Consider the following 19427-nt stretch of genomic DNA (forward strand, 5'->3'; position numbering starts at 1 on the left):
TTAAAAGCAGCAATGGGCTAAGCGAGGCTTCGTCAAACTGAAACATTCGAAGCATTTGTGCCGTCTTGAAGATGCTGTTCTGTGAAACGGGGACACAGACGAGTCCAGCACAGTTCACAACACAACTACAGACACACAATACATCAGTTTAGTCAAACAGAACAGACTGCTGTGTTTACTGTAATGAGCACACAGGTTTACAGCTGTTTGTTGGCCTCATGTTTTGCTCTCAGCCGTGAAACTTTGGATGCATTATGTTGATTTTGAGGTTTTCTGGGAGTTTGTGTTATCAGGCTTGTTCTACACACTGTCAATCAAAGCTACAAGCTGGCATGACGTTAGCTTTGATTTGGAGTCACTTTTAAAAAGACAGATTTCCATGAAAAGACTAAATGTGTTTTCTTTCTTTATACAAAGTTTGTCCCATTTTCACAGGCTCATTCTGACCAATCAGAAGCCTCCATTTCATGCACATTTTTAAGTCGTCCTCTGCTGAACATCCTCTGAACCATGAAGAAACTTTCCTGAACTTTATCTTCTAACACTGGCCTGATGATTCACTATCAGTCTGGAGTTTGAGTCCTAGTGAACCCGCACAAGTCTGTTGTGCAGATTCACTATGTTGGATTTGACAGACTCACAATAGAGATTGAAAATGTGACGTCATTCAGGGGTAAAACCGCAAAGAATTCTGTGAACTTGTGACAAGAGGTACAAGCGCACGCAGGCTTTCAATTGAAATTACATTACACAGCGATAAAAAGAAACACAAAAAATGGCAAGAAGCTGTTGTATTATTAACTCAATAGCTGGTCGCATGACAGCCACGGGAAGTCGATGGGTAAAGAGATCGGTTGTTATCGGATTATGTCATTGAAGAGAAATTGTTCAAGCCATGTTTCCAAAGTATCAAAGAGCCGACGGATGGCCTGGATTGCAGCCGTTCAAAGACCAAATATAACGTCCCAGAACACTCCAGCTCACATGTTAGTCTGCTCCAAGCATTTACACAAAGGTCAGAGTTTTGTAGTAGTTAATACGTCATTTTCATAACATAATTGGTGATATAGGTTACAAGCAAGTCTGGCACTGAACAGAAATTGTCGCGCTATGCTCCTTTGTTTATTGTGCATAAATAGTGAATTGTCCTGACACAATATTGTGTTTCGCTTCTGTTATTACCATGGTACATTGACAAAAACATATACTTTTATTCACAGGATAAAACTGTTTTTTTGTATCACTAATTGTCCAGTGCGATTACAGCATACAATATTATTGTCACTGCTACATTTCGGCGATGCTACCAGAAATTATTTCCACTACTAATTAATTTCCTTTGAGCTCAAAGGTCCTATTAATAAACGGTTAACGAATGTGTATTTTTGAAGATGATTTGTGAGACTGGTAAGCTTATCTTTGTTCGTACGATGGTCTTTCGTTCTACACGGTGCATTTCAAGGTCCTGTACCCATCCGTTGGTAAACTGTATCAGGGCTTGTTGCAGTGACCTGAAGTTACTAAACTTCATGAGTGTATGCACTCACTCCAAGAACCGTATAATTATAAATATGAGCTTGGTGAAAGTTGGGCAGCACGCTAACGTCTTTTGTCCACTGTGTGCTCGTAAGGGTCTGACCCTTTCACTGGTTTGATTTTTTTCCTCGTTTCTTTTCTTTAACTTTTCATCAAGTCTGTCTTTGTATGGACCAGCATTGTCCTCCTTCGTTTTGTACACTACTTTTTTGGGGGACGCAGAAAAAGCAAGAAGGTATTGGAACCGGAGAACGAACGTTTTGCGGTGCTGCAAATGCTTGCGTTTGATGCATCGCTTTGATTGTTTTGCCATGCTATGCATGCTATGCGCGAAAGTCACGTGGTCTGTCAATCTCTATAGAAGCATCAGTGGAGATCAAAAAGGAAAATAGAGCCTGGAATCAATGTGTTTTTCTAGCTTTCCTTTTTATAGGATCAATATTTTCTGTATTTCTACACACAGTATGTGGGTAATGGCTGACAATGAGGGTGATATCCCTGAATGCAGTAAATCCTATTTTCTGTTGACAGTAGAAAACCCGAACCGTTTCTTTCTCTCGCTGTGCACCATGGTACTCATCTGAACTTCACCAACTTAAAGCTACTGGACGCCGCCTGGAATGTCTCCAGGAAAACAGGACTTACTATTCACAAGGACATGTATCTCAACATTATAAAGAAGCTATTCATCATGCTAAATCTGCTTACTACACCTCTGTTATTGAATCCGCTGAAGGAAACACTCGCACTTTGTTTTCTACATTTCATAATATTGTTAAACCCCCAGATACCTTTGCCATACATACACACTCTGCCGCAGTTTGCAACAAATTTATGGACTTTTTTTACACCAACATTGAGAATCTTTATCAACAATTGCCAACAATTGTCCTCGTCCTGTGATATGGTCAATTGTTCTATCTGCATTTTTTTGTCCTTCTCAGCTGTCATTCTCTCTATCCAATTTTGAACTTCCCACAATAACTCTGCTATCTTCCATAATTACTAACTTAAAGTCATCATCGTGTAAACTTGATCCACTGCCGACAAATCTTGTTAAACTCTCATTCCCGTCTCTTGCCTTACTGATTGCTAATATCGTACACTCCTCTCTTATATCTGGTTTTATTCCTCCTTCTGTTAAAACTGCTATAATACCAATACTGAAAAAGAATGGTTCAGATTCCTCCAATCCAAATAATTTCAGGCCAATTTCAAATCTCCCTTTCCTAGCAAAAATTCTGGAAAAGATAGTGGCTGCACAGGTTCATTGTCATCTTACTGGAATTAACTTGTACGAACAGTTTCAGTCCGGCTTCCATTCATGTCACAGTACAGAAACAGCTCTAGTAAAAATCACCAATGATCTTCTGCTTGCAGCTGACTCTGGACTTATATCCATCCTCATTCTCCTTGACCTTACAGCAGCTTTTGATATTATCTCCCACTGCATCCTCTTTCACAGATTAGCTCACAGTTTGTTCAATTACTCCCTCACAGATCACACCACACAGTACCACACAGTACCGACACACTGTCAATGCTCTTGTCACATCTCATCTGGATTACTGTAATTCTCTATGGTCTCTATGGTCTACCTCATAAATCCCTCCAGATCCCTCTGCTATTTCCAGATTTTTTGCAAAATGATGCACAGCAGAGAAAACATACTGGCTGTCTATATAAATGGTTATTTGTTTATCTTTGTGTATTTCACATGCGCAAATCACAGCTAACAGCTCAGCGCTCTGTGCAGAATATGAAGAAGAAAGTGGTTTTGCTTCTATTATTTTACTATCTGTGGTTACTGCGTAACCTACACAATTTCGGCCTGTGTTGTAAGGTCAAATGCTGTTCTCCTAGCTTCCACACTTGCTGATCATAAGGTGGATCTGGGCCTGGAGTTTGTTTAAATCTCAGAATGTTGTGATACTCGGTCGGTTTCTGGAAAGTGGATGTGGCGGGTGTCATTTAGCATGCACTCAGGTGTAATACCAGAAAAGAATGGCATGACTGCTATCTTAAGTTTTGTCAGAGCGTCTCTACCTAGCAAATTTACTGGACACGACGGGTCATATATGCATTTAATAAAGCACCTGCGGCCACTTGCTGTATGTACTAGTTCTAAAGGGGCAGTTAATTGTTGTACAGTTGTGTGGCCTGAAGCTGACTTTACAACTAATTTGTCCTTTGAAAACTGTAAGTTCTTAAGTGGCTGCCTCAAAACTGTTTTGCATTATTTCTCTGTGGCCTACTCCTACAATCTCGTGTGAAGTGACCTTCCTCTCCACGGTTCTAGCAGGCGTTGTCTCTATGTTATCTGCTGTTTCTGCGTGGCTGTCTGCAGCCTTGGTGTTTGTGACTTTGCTCGCCTCTCTGTTCCTGATAGCCACCTGCGGATTAGTGTTTTAGTCTATTGTCAACACGTCAGCCTTATTTTTAAGTTACAGAATGCTTCTTCTTTTTTTTGTCTTGGTTTGGGAGAATAGATGCAACACTACATTTTCACTTAAGGCAGTTTTAAATAATTTCTAGTTTTTCAAACAATTCATGGATCTCACACATTTCAAACTTTCAAGTTAGGGTTGTTTCCCATTTATACACATATATATTTAACTTTGCATAGCTCACAGCTCTAAACCTAGGCATTTTTCAATCATATGCCTAATCACTATGTGTCACTGTGACTCTCAAGTATGGTCACAAGTTCGTTTAAATTCGTTTCCAAAACCAACAAAATAATCAAACAAAAACAAAAAACATAAATGTGTCAGAATACAAAAGAAAAAATGCTGCCACCCGAACAAGGCAGAAGTCTGCATATGTTGGCTTTTAATAGCATGCAGCTTGTAACATGGTAGACTAATGTGCCTGTGTTAATTCAGCTCCATATTATTGTGTGAAGTTGCACTGGGTTGGGAGTGGTTTTGTGTGTGTCACATTTTTGGTGAGCCAATGGCTGGAATGGGGTTGGACTACTTAGAGGCAGGTGTACTTGATTGCACTGATACACTGGTCTACTTATAGCCCACACTACAAACACTGCTGTGTCGTTTTGTCTCTCTGTGCAGTCCAGGGCCTATTATATGCCACAGCCTAAAGGCAGCAGAGTTCCAGAGGCTTGAGTGACCACTGACTATATGCTTGCAGGGTGGTGGGTCTCCAAGGACAACTTCTAACCCTGTTAAAGGCAACATGTGGAGTGCAACTTGGCCGTGTGGCATAGCTGGCTCTGGCCTTGGGACTGTGTGTTTTTATACAATTCATAAATGGGACGCTCGACTGTTTTATCTTTTATCTCTTGATATCCTTTTCGTCAATAAATTATCTTTTAGAATTTTATTGACTGTCATCTTTTTGCCCACGACTGAGACGGTTGGTCAGACCTAGAGTCTTTCTTTGGGTGTGTTACAGCAGCTTCTGCTCTAAAAGAAACAAAAAAGAAAAAGAAAAGAAAATGTGGAACATGCTCATCAGCTTAGCAGTGTCTACATATTTAATTCAGCTTCTCAATCCTGTAGTTTTAGCTGTTGTCTACAGGGTTTTGCTTATTGGTTGTTATTATAGGTGTGCTCTATCTCAGCAATGTGTCATTCTAGGATGATAGGTTTCAAGCTGGTCAAGTGCCTCTATGCACTTCATTAGTTTAGTTATTCTCTGTATTGTCTGCATCTCACATGTCATTACACTGAGTTTCAGCAAACCTTAAGCTTGATGCAGACTACTGCTTAACAATTATCCACCTCACATCATAACCGACTAAGGTGCCTCTTCATATTAATATTATGTCATTGTTAATATTATCCTCTTTGTCTTATATAACAGCAATAGCATATTATAATATTTTATCAGTGTGTACCAGTATACTACTACTGAGCCAATTTGTTAGTTAGGATCATGTTATTCAGCAAACAGATAATTTAGAATTCATCCAATCTGCGGTCACATTTGTTCTCTCTGTTGCATGGCGGACCAGGCAGTTCTATTATAATATATTATTTATATTTTATTTTGTATCCATCAAGGGCTTCAGATGACCTGCAGTATCATCCTTTTCCCAAGGTGGAGACAGTTACCTTTTCACACACTGTCCTTGGCTGAACAGTGACACAGCCTTAATATACTTTATTTATTTTTATTTTATTAAAATATTTTCGTGTGAATTATTTGCTTTATATTCATTTTATACATTGTGGGCATGGTCATCATGCCAACTGTGTTTCATTGTCAATATCACTTTACAGGTTGTTATCCTTGCTATTATTAATTTCAAATACTCTAAAGATAATTTCTACTGTAACTTTCCCTTTGTTCATCTTTATTTCGTACTTTTTATATTTATATCTACTCAGTGGGGTCTGTTTTCAACCCTTTTAAACTACTTCAAACTACTTTGATCTCTAGTTTTCACTTAATAAGGGATTATGTTCTTCCTGATATGGGTGTTGCTGCAGATGCGGCTGCAGGAATGAGTGATGGTTTACTAAAAGGATTGTGGACACTGCACAGTGTCTCGTCTTCTGGTTTTACTAAACTGGCAGTTGAGTTCTGTTCTTCTGACTGTTTATATTTTGTTTTCTTAAATCTCTCAGTTTACAGACACTGTTTTTGTCCGGCGTCTGGACTTTTCTTTTCTCACCACTGCTCGTCAGCAGGAGTGACTTTTAATTTCACTTGCTTGATTACCCATCTTATTTATGTATTTACTTATTTTTTGTTTAAGTAATATATACACGATACAGCTGCTATCACCTTCGCTGGTATTAGAGACGAGAGTGGTTGCTCACACGCCCTTCTACTTTCGGACTATTTCCGAAAGCGGTGTGAACTTTACGAGACGGAACTCGACCGTTCTCTCAACTCACCAGCACGTCAGTGAACAGCAGTAAAAGAAAAACACAGTAGGAGCAGCTCAGTCTCTTATTGGACCGTGAAAAGTCAGCTTGCTCCGTTAATTAAAACAATACACACACACATTCACATTCACACCTATTCGCGCGATCGGAACCCTTATCATAAGGGGAGCTGCCAGTCTTTCTGTAGACGAGCTACTTATTCCCTAGACCCTGTCTAGACCCAGCTGGGGGAGCTACCCAGAGCTCCAAACCTAACCCACAGAGGTGGGGAGCTTCCAGTCGACGAGCTCCAAGCTACCAGCCGACGAGCTACTTTAAACCTAACCCACAGAGGTGGGGAGCTTCCAGTCGACGAGCTCCAAGCTACCAGCCGACGAGCTACTTTAAACCTAACCCACAGAGGTGGGGAGCTTCCAGTCGACGAGCTCCAAGCTACCAGTCGACGAGCTACTTCCGCTATTTTAAATTCCCTGTCCAAATTCATGGGCTGCATCCTCCTGAGGACGCATTTTTAGACCGATTACGTCACAGCCAGGAGCCGAAGGCTGTCCAAATTCGTAGACTCCTCCAAATGCCACCTCCTTTTTCCCGAATTTCAAGGATGGGTCGGGTGTGTCCTTCGTGGCCCACCTTATCCCAGAATTCATAGCGCGGCCCAGCCAAACTCCAGTTTCCGGCAATGGCGGCCGCTACTAAGTTTTAAAATTACTCTTATTAATCTTTTTGGGTCACAAAATAAACTTTTAACATATTTTCAGGCGAGAAAGCTGTGTAAACATCAAATATCTGCTTGGTTTATCAAGATATCGCATATTTGCAAAAGTGCTTAGATGTTTTCGTAGACGTCTGTTAGCCACCAGCTCGATAGCTAGCCGAGAGCTCGACGGTTACTAGAGCCGCCAAGAACGGCACAACTCCCGGCACATCATTTTCAAATCACCGCGGACTTTCGCTACTCAGGTTAAACGTAATATAGAAGTCACTTAGACAACCTAAAAATTTTATTGTTTGGCTTTTTTCAGTGTTTTATTTGTTCGTGAGTAAATCGGTTTGGCTGAGATTAAAGTTATTAGATTAGATTAGATAAAATAAAACTTAATTAATCCCCCGAGTGGGTTCCTCCTTGGCTTTCACACAGCTGAATAAACGTCAAACACAGAACTGATTAAACAGAAGTGTGAGACGGTCGAGAATTTACGCCAGTGTCCTGTTATATTTTAGATGGCCGTCTGCTCCTTGCTGAGTTTATTAAACTCCACCGAGACAGCGGTGACGCTAATCAGAAGGCGACCATCCAATTCCATAGCTGTTTACTTCCGGCCTACCCAACCTTCTGAGGACCCGGCCCACGTAGACCGGGTCCTCAGGAGAATGCAGCCCATGAATTTGGACACGACTATAGGCAATATAGGAAAATATGGCACACTTAAAATCAATCCTTTGATTTTTTTTTTTCTGAAAATTAACAGTGCCCCTTATAATCCCGTGTGCCTTACGTATGAATTCTGGTTGTGAAATTATTTTATGTGGTACACGGCACTCGAAACTTGTCAAATGTTTTATTACAACTTTGCTAAGCTATGAACCTGCACCGCTTGATAGATTGTCAGAGCAACAGGGTTAACAGAGAAATGATCATCACTGTGATGATGCTCATCATCTCTGATTTGAGGTTTTGTCAAAGCAGCAAAGAAAGCCTGGCTATGTTGGACTTGGTGTGGAAGCAGCTCCCAGTTTTAGTTCAGGAGACAGACACCCTCTCTACTTTGAAGATCAGCTTCAAACTTTACTTTTTGATAAAGCTTATAGTTCGAGCTGGATCAGGTGACCCTGAACATCCCTTAGTTATGCTGCTATAGGCTCAGGCTGTTGGTGGACTTCCCATGATGCTCTGCTTTCTTCTCCCCTCTTTTCACTCCTGATGCTTTTATATGTCACTACTGCATCTCCTTAACTTTTGTCTTCTCTCTCCTTAGTTTGTGTTTTGTTCTTGTCTCTCTGAGCTCATCTCTTCTCTTTCCCCTCACCCTGCAACCAGTCATGGTAGATGCTCCTCCTGGAGCCTGTTTTCACTGGGAGGATCTTTGTGTCAAAGGGAGTTCTTCCTTCCCACCATCACCAAGTGCTGTTCACAGTGGATTGTCTGATGGTTGGGGCTTTCTCTCTAATATTGGAGGCTGTTACCTTACACTGTCAAACAGCTTGAGATGACTGTTGGTGTCTGTTGGGAATTGTCACTTATAAATAAAGTTACATTGAATGGATGTAAATGGATGTTCTTGTGACAAAGAGAAAATGATTGTTGACAGATGGATTGTTGTTTTGTGTGTCTGCAGTCTGTCAGGCTGTCTGATCACAGAGGAAGGCTGTACGTCTCTGGCCTCAGCTCTGAGCTCCAACCCCTCCCATCTGAGAGAGCTGGACCTGAGCTACAATCATCCAGGGAACTCAGGAATGAAACTGCTTTCGGCTGGACTGAAGGATCCAGGCTGGAGACTGGACACTCTCAGGTATGGAGAGAATGTCTGATAGAGGAGGAAAAGCAGGAAACATGTCCTGTGTCTTTCCCTCACTTCCTGTTTGTTTTCCTGCAGATGAGACATGAACAATCACACATGCAGGAATATTTTCAGGGACAGACACACTAGTCTAGCTGGATAGTACATAGATATTTATGTTAGGTCCAAATATATTTGACAAAGACAACATTTAGTAACTTTAAATACACTTTATTAGGTCACAGGTATGCTGTACCTGAGATAGTGGCCACTATGTACTTAATAAAGTGTCAGCCATGTTTATGTGTCCCATGCTGTATGTCCACAGTCACAGTGACAATCTGTGACACTGACAGAAGGATGAAACAAGGCTGTGAATCATTTCAGTCTGTGTGTGTGACAAAAAGGCAGACAGGAGCAGCAAACATTTGGAAATGACAGCTTAAATCCTGGAAACTCTGATAAGCTAATGCTCCTAAGCTCATCCTGTCTTCCTTCTCTCACCCCAACCGGTCGCAGCAGATGGCCGCCCCTCCCTGAGCCTGGTTCTGCCGGAGGTTTCTTCCTGTTAAAAGGGAGTTTTTCCTTCCCACTGTCGCCAAAGTGCTGCTCATAGGGGTCATTTGATTGTTGGGTTTTTCTCTGTATCTATGAAGCGCCTTGAGGCGACTTTTGTTGTGATTTGGCGCTATATAAATAAAATTGAATTGAATTGAATTGAATGCTGTTTATGAGCCGTGTTAAAATCAATAATTCATTCTCATTCTGTTGTTTGACAACAATAACAGAAAAATATGTACATGATGTTGTTGAGAGAGGGAAAACAGGATAAAGACATGCTGTGGAAGAGAGACGGAGATTAATAACAGATATGATTCAATGCATCATGGGAATCCCCGGCAGCCTACATCTATTGCAGCATAACTAAGGGAGGATTCAGGGTCACCTGGTCCAGCCCTAACTATATGCTTTAGCAAAAAGGAAAGTTTTAAGCCTAATCTTGAAAGTAGAGATAGTGTCTGTCTCCTGAATCCAAACTGGAAGCTGGTTCCACAGAAGAGGGGCCTGAAAACTGAACGCTCTGCTTCCCATTCTACTTTTAAATACTCTAGGAACAACAAGCAGGCCTGCAGTGTGACAGCGAAGTGCTCTAATAGGGTGATATGGTACTACAAGGTCATTAAGATTAATTCATTCACACGTTTATAGAGACGCTCTCTATTCACTTACCGTTGTGTTGCTTCTCGTTCACGAGAGAGAATCCCAGGATCCCATCAGTCGCCGTCCATCAGGTCGCGAATTTTACGCTCCAGGACTTTTGTCAGGCGTCCTAGCGTCCTGGCTGTCGACAGTCTTCGGCGTGTCCTCTCTCCCCTCAGTGTTCAGTGAAATTCTTCGGATCCGGCTCGAAGGACCAATAAATGTTGGGTCTGCGCTTCCACGGGCCCCGCTGGTTTAGAGACTTATTCCCGTTAACGACAAGGAAGCCAGACAAGCAGCGATCAATCGATTTCACTTGCGCAAGGAAAGCTCCGGTCGGAGTCTCAGAAAAGCACTCTGAATCCAACCACAAAATGACTCCGACTTAGGCCTCCGCTTGCCACCTTTAATTTAAAACAGTTACAGTACACACAAGCACCACCCATTGTAAAACCCCCTTATAGTTATAAAAGATAAGGCACTATGTGTTGTCGCGGTTCGAATTTTGAGGAAGAGACATACGACTGAAAAGTCCATAGTGAGTCAATAAAGTATTTTATTAAAAACACACATTACAGTACAGTGTGGGAAGAGCCGGACTTCCTCGAGCAGAGCGCTCCCCATCCTTATATTACCCTGATGACGTCACAGTTAGATCTTACTGGAAATGATAACAGTTCCCCACACTCAAAAAGTTCTCCTTATATAGACATCAGCTGCTACTTTAGAGACAAACAAGTGTGTGATATGTTGTGCAGTTTTGTGAGACTGTGTGTCCAACAGAGAGGCTGTCCTGAAACGACCTCCCTGTTCTTAATAAGTGTGTGTATTTTGTGAAATTGTGGGATCAGGCTAAAAAGAGTTCAAATGTCCTTATGTGAACTGCTGCAGCTGAGCCTTCTGGAGGTCCAGCTATTCTGGTGGTTTCCAACTGATCTATTTAAATGTTAATTCAAATGATACATGATAATATTTAATGATAAAGTGATACAGACTAATGAAGTAATGATGAAATAATGACAGTGCATGTAAATGATATCACAGTGAGATTTAAAATGAGATGTTTTTCTCGACAGTGTGTATTTGTTTGCACGTGTAAGCACGCGTGTGTGTGTGTGTGTGTGTGTGTGTGTGTATATATCTCTGTGTGCGTGACTTCCTGATTACAACTGTTTTTAAACAACATTCTTGGTCATAAAGAGGTTAATCTCCCCCTACCCTTTATATGGCTCAAATCCTGTATTGGTTCACCATGCACAAACGTAGGTGAGGCCATAAAGGGGAGGAAGTTTACTAAACAACAAAACAGAACCTTCAAATAGGATGCGCCTGTAATAAAGCACTACAGCCTCCCCCACCATTAGACAGCTGGGGAGGGCGACAAAGGAATGTCTTTGATCACACAGTTTGAAACAATGTAGAGATGGTAGGCATAAAAAATGACAACATTTAACAATTCACTTTAACACATGACAACACATGTATTGTCGATTCAGCTGGGAATCTATTATAGCACTCAGTCAAAAAAAATGCAGAGCAAAGTAGCCTACTTAGAATTAGCTGCTCACATTGTCATAATGCAAAGAAAAAGAGTGTTAGCATTACCTACTCACATTGTGAAAATTTAAGGGAAAACTGTTTTACATCAAATTAGTATTAGCTGCTAACATCAGCTTACTTCATTGCTTACATTGGTATAAAGCAAGGAAAAACGGTGTTGACATTAGCTGCTAATGGTTTAAAACCTTAAATTAGCATTAGCTGCTAATTGCAGCCTACTTAGCATTAGCTGCTCACATTGTTATAAAGCAAGGGAAAACAGTGTTAGCATTTGTTACTAGCATTGTTAAAGTATACTTTATTGATCCCCATGGGAAATTCCTCTCTGCATTTAACCCATTCACTTAATGGCTGCTTACTGCTTCACTGGGCACCTGGGGAGCAGTGTGGAAGGACGGTGCCTTGCTCAGTGGTACCTCAGGGTAGCTGTTCAATGGATTCAAGCCCCCAACCTTCCGATCACGGGGCCACCACTTTACCTACTGAGCTATCCCTGCCCCTTACTGAGCCATCCCTGCATTAGGTAGATAATGCTAATTCACATCAAATTAGCATTAGCTGCTCACCTTAATGTAAAAGAAAGAGTTTGCATTTTTCTTTTTGGATTGGATTGGTAATTTTATTTCAACATGTGAACAATATACAAGTACATTTAGAAAAGAAATAAGAGAGAAAAAAATACTATACAAATTACATACAAAAAACATTCTGATTAATTTACATGTTGAAAGGGAGTGGGAAGAAGTATACACTTATTTAATCCCACCCCTGTCCCATAAATTATCAGTGAATATTTAGTCAGCTTCCTTACTGATATAATTTGTAATAAAAATAGTGAACAGATTTCTGATATACTATATACTATAATATCACATCATGAATTTATTGTTTGTTTGTTTTTAAATAGAGACATTCACATAATTTAAATATTTTCCTTTTCTTTATAGATCGAGAAGATCATATTTTTATAACTCTTTTTGAGCAGTTTTATGTTTGGACATTGCTTTAATTCCATATTCAGTTTGTTCCATAATTTCACTCCTTGAACAGAAACGCAAAAGCCTTTTCTTGTAGTACGTACCTTCATTGTTTTGAAGTTACAAAAACCCCTTAAATTATAACTTCCTTCTTTCAAAAAAAAACATACTCTGAATATTACCTGGCAGTTCTTTATTTTTTGCTTTGAATAGAATTTGTGCTGTTTGGAATTTCACTATATCGTCAATTTTCAATATTTCAGACTGCAAAAATAGTGAGTTTGTATGTTCCCTATAACCTGCATTGTGGATGATTCGAATTGCTTTTTTTTTGAAGAGTAAAAAGTGAATGTAATGTGGTTTTATAGTTATTGCCCCAGACCTCTGCACAATAGCTTAAGTATGGTGAAACCAGTGAACAGTAGAGAATATGAAGTGATGTTCTGTCGAATACCTGTTTTGCCTTGTTTAGTACTGCAATGCTTCGTGATACTTTGGAATGAGTATATCTTACGTGAGCTCTCCAGTTAAGTTTTTCATTATTATTACCCCCAGAAATTTATTTTCACTGACTCTTTCAATATCAACACCATTTATTTGAATCTTTGCATTTGTATTTAAGCTACTATTTCCAAATAACATCAGTTTAGATTTATTCAAATTTAATGATAATTTGTTTTTATCAAGCCAGAACTTCACTTTACTTATTTCATTAGTCATATCCTCCAATAAATTCTGCAGATCATCACCAGAGCAAAAAATGTTTGTATCGTCAGCAAAGAGAACCATTTTTAATACTTTGGACACTTTACAGATGTCGTTAATGTACAAGTTGAAGAATTTTGGACCCAAAACTGACCCTTGGGGTACACCACAAGCAATGTCCATACATAAGGAGCAACCACCATTTATTTTCACAAACTGCTTTCTGTCACTTAAATAACTCCGGACCCAATCTAAAACTACCCCTCTGACACCATAACGTTCCAGTTTTCTTATTAATATATCATGATCTATAGTGTCAAATGCCTTTGTCAAGTCTATGAATAACCCAGCCACATATTGCTTTTTGTCTATGGAATTTGTGATGTATTCTATTGAATCTAATAGTGCCGATGATGTTGATCTGCTTGATCTGAATCCATACTGACTCTCAGTGAGTAGTTTATGTTTATCTATAAATTTTTCCAGTCTGTTTTTAAACAGTTTTTCAAGAACTTTTGAGAATTGAGGTAGTAAAGAGACAGGCCTGTAGTTTGTGAAATGGTGTTTGTTTCCAGATTTGTATAGAGGTATAACTTTTGCTATTTTCATTCTGTCTGGAAATCGACCAGTTTGAAATGATAAATTACAGATGTATGTAAATGGTTTTATAATAGCCTCAATGACTCTTTTAACCACTATCATATCAATATCATTACAATCCAAAGATTTGTGATTTTTACATTTTTTGACAATTTCAAGAACTTCATTTTCATCAACGGCTGTGAGAAACATAGAATATGGATTTCTGTCAATCAGTGTATCGGGTTTTTCCTGTGCTTTCCCAGGATGAGTGATTGTTCTTGCTAAATTTGGTCCAGCAGTTACAAAGAATTCATTGAGACTATTTGCCACAACATCCATATTGCATTCTTCATGGTCATTACAAATGAAATACTTGGGATAGTTCTTTTGTCCAGTCCCACATTTTATAACACTGTTCAGGATTTCCCATAATCTTTTATTATTATTTCTATTTATATCTAATTGCTTCTTATAGTATTCCTTTTTACTAAATCTAAGTATATTAGTTAACCTATTTTTATATCTTTTGTATCTGATTTCAGCATCTTTAGTTCTCGTTCTTAAGAACTCTCTGTATAGAGCATTTTTCTTTATACATGCATTTTGCAGACCTTTTGTTATCCATGGACAGTCCATATATTTCTGTTTCCTACTATATTGCTTTATTGGACAGTTGTTATTGTACAGTAATGTAAATATTCTAAGGAATTTATTATAAGCACTATTAACGTCCTGTTCCTGATATACTTCACCCCAGTTTTCCTTCAATAAATCTTTTTTAAATGCATTCATTCTTTCTTCTGTTCTTACTCGTCTGTACTCTTTTTTACTGTCCATTTTATTGATCTTGTAATTCCTATCATAGATTGTAAAAATTGGAAGATGGTCACTTATGTCGTTAATCAGGAGTCCACTTACAGTCTTATTTTCAATGTCATTTGCAAAAATGTTGTCTATGAGAGTTGCACAATGTGATGTAATCCTGGTAGGTCTAGTAATTTTAGGGAATAGGTTCATACAGTGCATTGTGTTTATAAATTCCTCAGTGGTTTTTTTGTTTATTTGGGTTTAGCAAATCAATATTGAAGTCTCCACAAATGAAAACTTTTTTGTGAGCTAGTTCAATAAATGTTTCTTCTATCCAGTCTTTAAATGTCTCAATACTACTACCTGGAGCTCTGTATATACAGCTAATGATTACATTTTTACTTTTTTCTTTACAAATTTCAACTGTAATACATTCTAGTACATTATCAATCACCATCGTCATCTTTTCCACCACATTAAATTTCAAGGATTTGTCCACATACAAGGCCACTCCTCCTCCTCCTTTGTTTCGCCTAGTTATAAATGTGAATTCATAACCCTCCAGTTCAAAGTCTGTTCCTTTTTCCATATTGATCCAAGTTTCTGATAAGGCAATGACACTAAATGGATGTGAAAACTGGTTAAGATATTCTTTGATATGACTAAAATTAGCATAGAGACTTCTACAGTTAAAGTGGATAATTGATAATTTATTCTCAGTTTTAATCCTCTGATTGTAGTCTTTATTTGTATAGTAGCAGCAATTGTTATTGTTAGATGAGAAAAAGTTGTTGTCTGGATCTATTTCATATTCCAAGTCATGTGTATTGTGATCCATATAGTTAAATGTTTTCAGTTCCATTTGATCATATTCTGCAACTGTCTGACTGATGCAGCTGATTCTTCCAGATGTCTCTGAGTTCTTCCTTCCAGTGTGTGTCATAAGTGAGGGTGTGGTTGTCTGTTACCTTGTTTGCCGTCCAGATCGTGTTGCTCACTGATATTTTTCGAGATCCGCCATATTTTTAATGGTCAGAACTTTGGCTTCCTCTGGTGATCCGTTTAGTTTAATGAATATTTTGCAGTTCGTTGTCCAAGTGCCTTGGATTTTTCCCAGCTTCTTAAGGTGTCGCGCTTTTTTGGCTATTTCAGCGTTGTGTTTGGTTAGATGTTCATTGATAAAGACATTAGATCCTTTTAATTTTCTTCCTTGTTTCAGCAGCGTAATCTTGTGCTTTCGATTTACAAACCTTAATATAATAGCCGGTATGTTGCCGTTCCTCCTGGGAAGAGGGTGGCATGCTTCGACAGAGTTACAGTCCAGGGCAATCCCTTTGGACCGCAGGAAAGCAGCCACCTGTTGTTCCGTGGAGCTAATGTTTTCTTTTTTTTGTGTCCCGTTTGGATCTTCAGCCATCAGAATTGTTGTCTTAAGGCCAAGAAAGATGCCAAGCGGATTTATTTTACCAAGTGGATCATCATGGCCTTGCCATATTGGTCCATTTGATTGACCTTTATTATAATTATGTATTTGTTTTATTTTCAGTTGCTACAAACGGGACAGACATGATTGTGGGATAGGACAGGGGGAAAGAATGAAAGAAAGAGAGGGAGAGAAAGAAAACCAAAGGGGAGAAGGGGGGGGGGGGGAAGAAAGAAAAAAACAAACAAACAAACAAACAAACAAAACACCTGGATCACCTGTATGGAGGAAAAAAACAGAAGAGAAAGCAAACAGCAAAGAGCAACATAATTAAAAAAAAACAGCACAATCACAATAAACTAGCTAGCAGTAGATAACAGTAGATATTAAATAATAAACGATATTGTACAGCACGCAAGATAGACAGCGCACAATGTGCTTTGAGGCAGCAGCCAAGAAAGGTGTAGTCCGCGTCTGTGAATACCCATGTGTACACCTGTGTGCATACCTGTGTGGATCAGCATGCTTGCATTCCAAAGGTTTCTCCATGTAACGATCTGCTAGGGAGTGTGGGGAGCCACAGCCCCGTCCACCAGGGTATGAAGCAGGTATGGAGGAGATCCAGGCCCCAGATATCCAGAGGCCCCAGAGTACAAGGACCCAAGGAGGACCACCAAAGGGGGGGGAACTGTGCCACCCTCCTGGGAAGAGCTGAGTAGAGCCCCAAAGAAGAGGTCACCCCGCAGCTACGGAGCAGAGGCCAGAGGGGGTTGCAGTGGCGTGCCCGCGGGCTCTGCCGGCAGCCAGCTGTGCCAGAGAGGACCGAGAGAGTGTGGTGAGGGGAGATAGGCCTCCGTACTTTAGAGGGCCTGAGATGTACCCAGAGAGGTTGAGTCTAAGACCCAACCTGACATATAGACACAGACGAACAGGCGCACGTGGACACAGACGTGCATTCCCACCCCGTATGCACCACCAAATACTCGGCACTCACCCGACGTGTAGACAGACACAAATAGACACTGCACAGATAGTCGCACTCCCCAAACATACTCTATATCCCAGGTCCAGGTACCCCCACCCTCAGAGGGGCAAGCTGCACCTAGACCCAGGACATGTAACCCTTCTCTCTGGGGTGGAGGCAAGCGGACCACCTCCTTATCTGCAGTAGCGGGGAGGCCCCGCATCCCAGACCCCAGTCTGACGGCCAGCACCTCCTCCCAGCCCCCCAGCCCTGACGGCTAACAGAACCGGGGTGAGTGAAGACCTCAAACCTCCCTACGCCCACTCATATGTAGTGTTGCTGTGTGCTGTTCTAAAGTGCATTTAAAACTCAGGAGAGCATGGTACTAGCTTCCTCTCAGAGAGCAGCACGGCTCCTCCCAAAAACCCTTAGTGTCTAAATGCATTTAAAATTGAGGGTAGGGCACCAGCGCCAGAGGTGGGTTGGAGTACACCGACCATCCTCTGGATGCTGTAAAACGTGCCCACCCCCAAGGCCCTATATGTATGTGTTATGGGAGAGTGTGAGTAATGTGGATGTCTAGGTTGCAGGATAAAATTGAGGCACAGGCGGCCAGAAGGGGACAGAGGGGGAGTGCCTCCCCTGCACCCTGGTGACATACCTGCACCCCAAGCCCTGCGTGTGTGGGTGGGTGTGGTAGAGCGGGAATAGGGAGGCAGCTGAGGATGGGGAGGGAAGAAAGGGAGGGGCAAGCTCCCCCGCTGACCCCAGTAGGCACCTCCACACTCTGGAACCCACCAGGGCAAGGGAGCCCAGGCCCATCCGGACCGGGGCCCGCAGCAGCAGCACCGCTCAGCCCCACAGAGTCCGGGGCAGCCCACCCGACTCCATCCCAGAGAAAACTGCACCCACCCCATCATCCAATCATCTCCCAAACTACACAAGACAATAGACACCCAGGTTGAGTTCATTCTCCACCTCTCCTATATCTCTCCCCCCACCTGCAGAGTGAGCTCCTGTAGTGAGGAGACAAAAAAAAAGGAAAAAAAAGAGTTATCATTAGCTGTTATAACACAAGGGACAATAGTATTAGCATTAGCTACTCTCATTGTTAAAAAGTAAGGGAAAACACTCTTAGCATTATTAGATAATGCTAATTCACCTCAAATTAGCATTGGGTAATAATTGTACACTACTTAAGACATGCACCTCACATTGTTAGGAAAAAGATATGAGCATTAGGTGCTAATGATTATTCCCCTTAAATTTGACGTAGCTGCTAATTGCGGCTTACGTAGCATTAGCTGCTCACATTGTTATAAAGCAAGGGAAAACCGTGTAAGCATTAGCCGATAATGCTAATTCACATCAAATTAGCGTTAGCTGCCAATGCTTAATCACCTAAAATTAGCATTAGCTGCTAATGGAATCCTACTTAGCATTAACTTCTCAGTAATATAATGCTAATTCACATCAAATTAGCGTTAGCTGCCATTGCAAAAACCAATACCATGTTGTCATGAGAGAGTGATACATGCATTTATCTCTTCTAGCTATGACTACTGCAGTAGTCTTTATTTTGGTATTAACCAGGCTCTACTCTCGCGTCTGCTGAATACGGCAGTCCGACTCCTGGCAGGCAATCGCAAATTTGATCATATTCACCAATCCTGGTTACACTCGTTACCAGTACGTCGTAGAATCGACTTCACGATTTTGTTGTTTGTCTTTAAATCTCTGAATGGATTAGCTCCATCTTATTTCTCAGACGTTTTAACAAAAAATAATCCAAGTAGAGCCCTCAGGTCTGCAGATAAGGTGCTTCTGACTTTCCCCAGAAGTAGATGAAAAAACAGAGGTGACCTAGCTTTTGCGATCACTGCACCCAAACTCTGGAACAGTCTGTCCCTTCACATTAGGTCTTTACCAACACTCGACATTTTTAAAACCAGGTTGGAAACACATTTGTACTCTCTAGCTTTCAAATATGACGAGTCTTTTATAGGAATTACTTTACATGTTTCCTATTTTATCTCTATTATGTACAGCACTTTGGCTCAACCTGTGTTGTTTTTAAATGCGCTTATAAAAAAATGTAGATTTTTGTGATTTGAATGCCTAAAACAGTGGAGCCATTCTTTAAGCCATCCTCAGTGACTAACAGTATGTGTATGAGAGCCATGTAATGTCCATGTGTGCATGCTGAAAGAGACTGTACTGGTCTGACCCCCCTCCTCCTTTCAGGGTGGAGCCTGCTGGAGTCCGATGGTTGAGACCAGGTCTGAGGAAGTGTAAGTGTGTTTTTAATGGGATTCATGA

At 40.7% G+C, this 19427-nt stretch overlaps 1 protein-coding gene across 3 annotated transcripts in view; it reads left to right on the plus strand.

Moving 5' to 3' along the window:
* The window catches only part of LOC147333545 (protein NLRC3-like), a 59471-nt gene that overhangs the window by 37509 nt on the left and 2535 nt on the right, over positions 1 to 19427 (plus strand). For 2 of the 3 annotated variants that reach the window (XR_015128372.1, XM_086286329.1), the window contains exon 9: positions 8729 to 8902. Coding sequence is in view for 2 of the 3 variants with exons in the window: in XM_086286329.1 (XP_086142455.1) it covers positions 8729 to 8902 (174 nt within the window). In the remaining variant the exon portion in view is untranslated. Of the gene's footprint in view, positions 1 to 8728; positions 8903 to 19352; positions 19400 to 19427 lie in introns of all 3 variants that reach the window. The other variant, XM_086286328.1, reaches the window with a different exon arrangement.

The sequence above is a fragment of the Aulonocara sp. 'chitande type north' Nkhata Bay genome, linkage group LG3, assembly GCF_057382095.1.
Source record: "Aulonocara sp. 'chitande type north' Nkhata Bay isolate Kocher_YH1m ecotype deep benthic linkage group LG3, A_spYH_male_GT1.1, whole genome shotgun sequence".
In the NCBI taxonomy this organism is placed as follows: domain Eukaryota; kingdom Metazoa; phylum Chordata; class Actinopteri; order Cichliformes; family Cichlidae; genus Aulonocara; species Aulonocara sp. 'chitande type north' Nkhata Bay.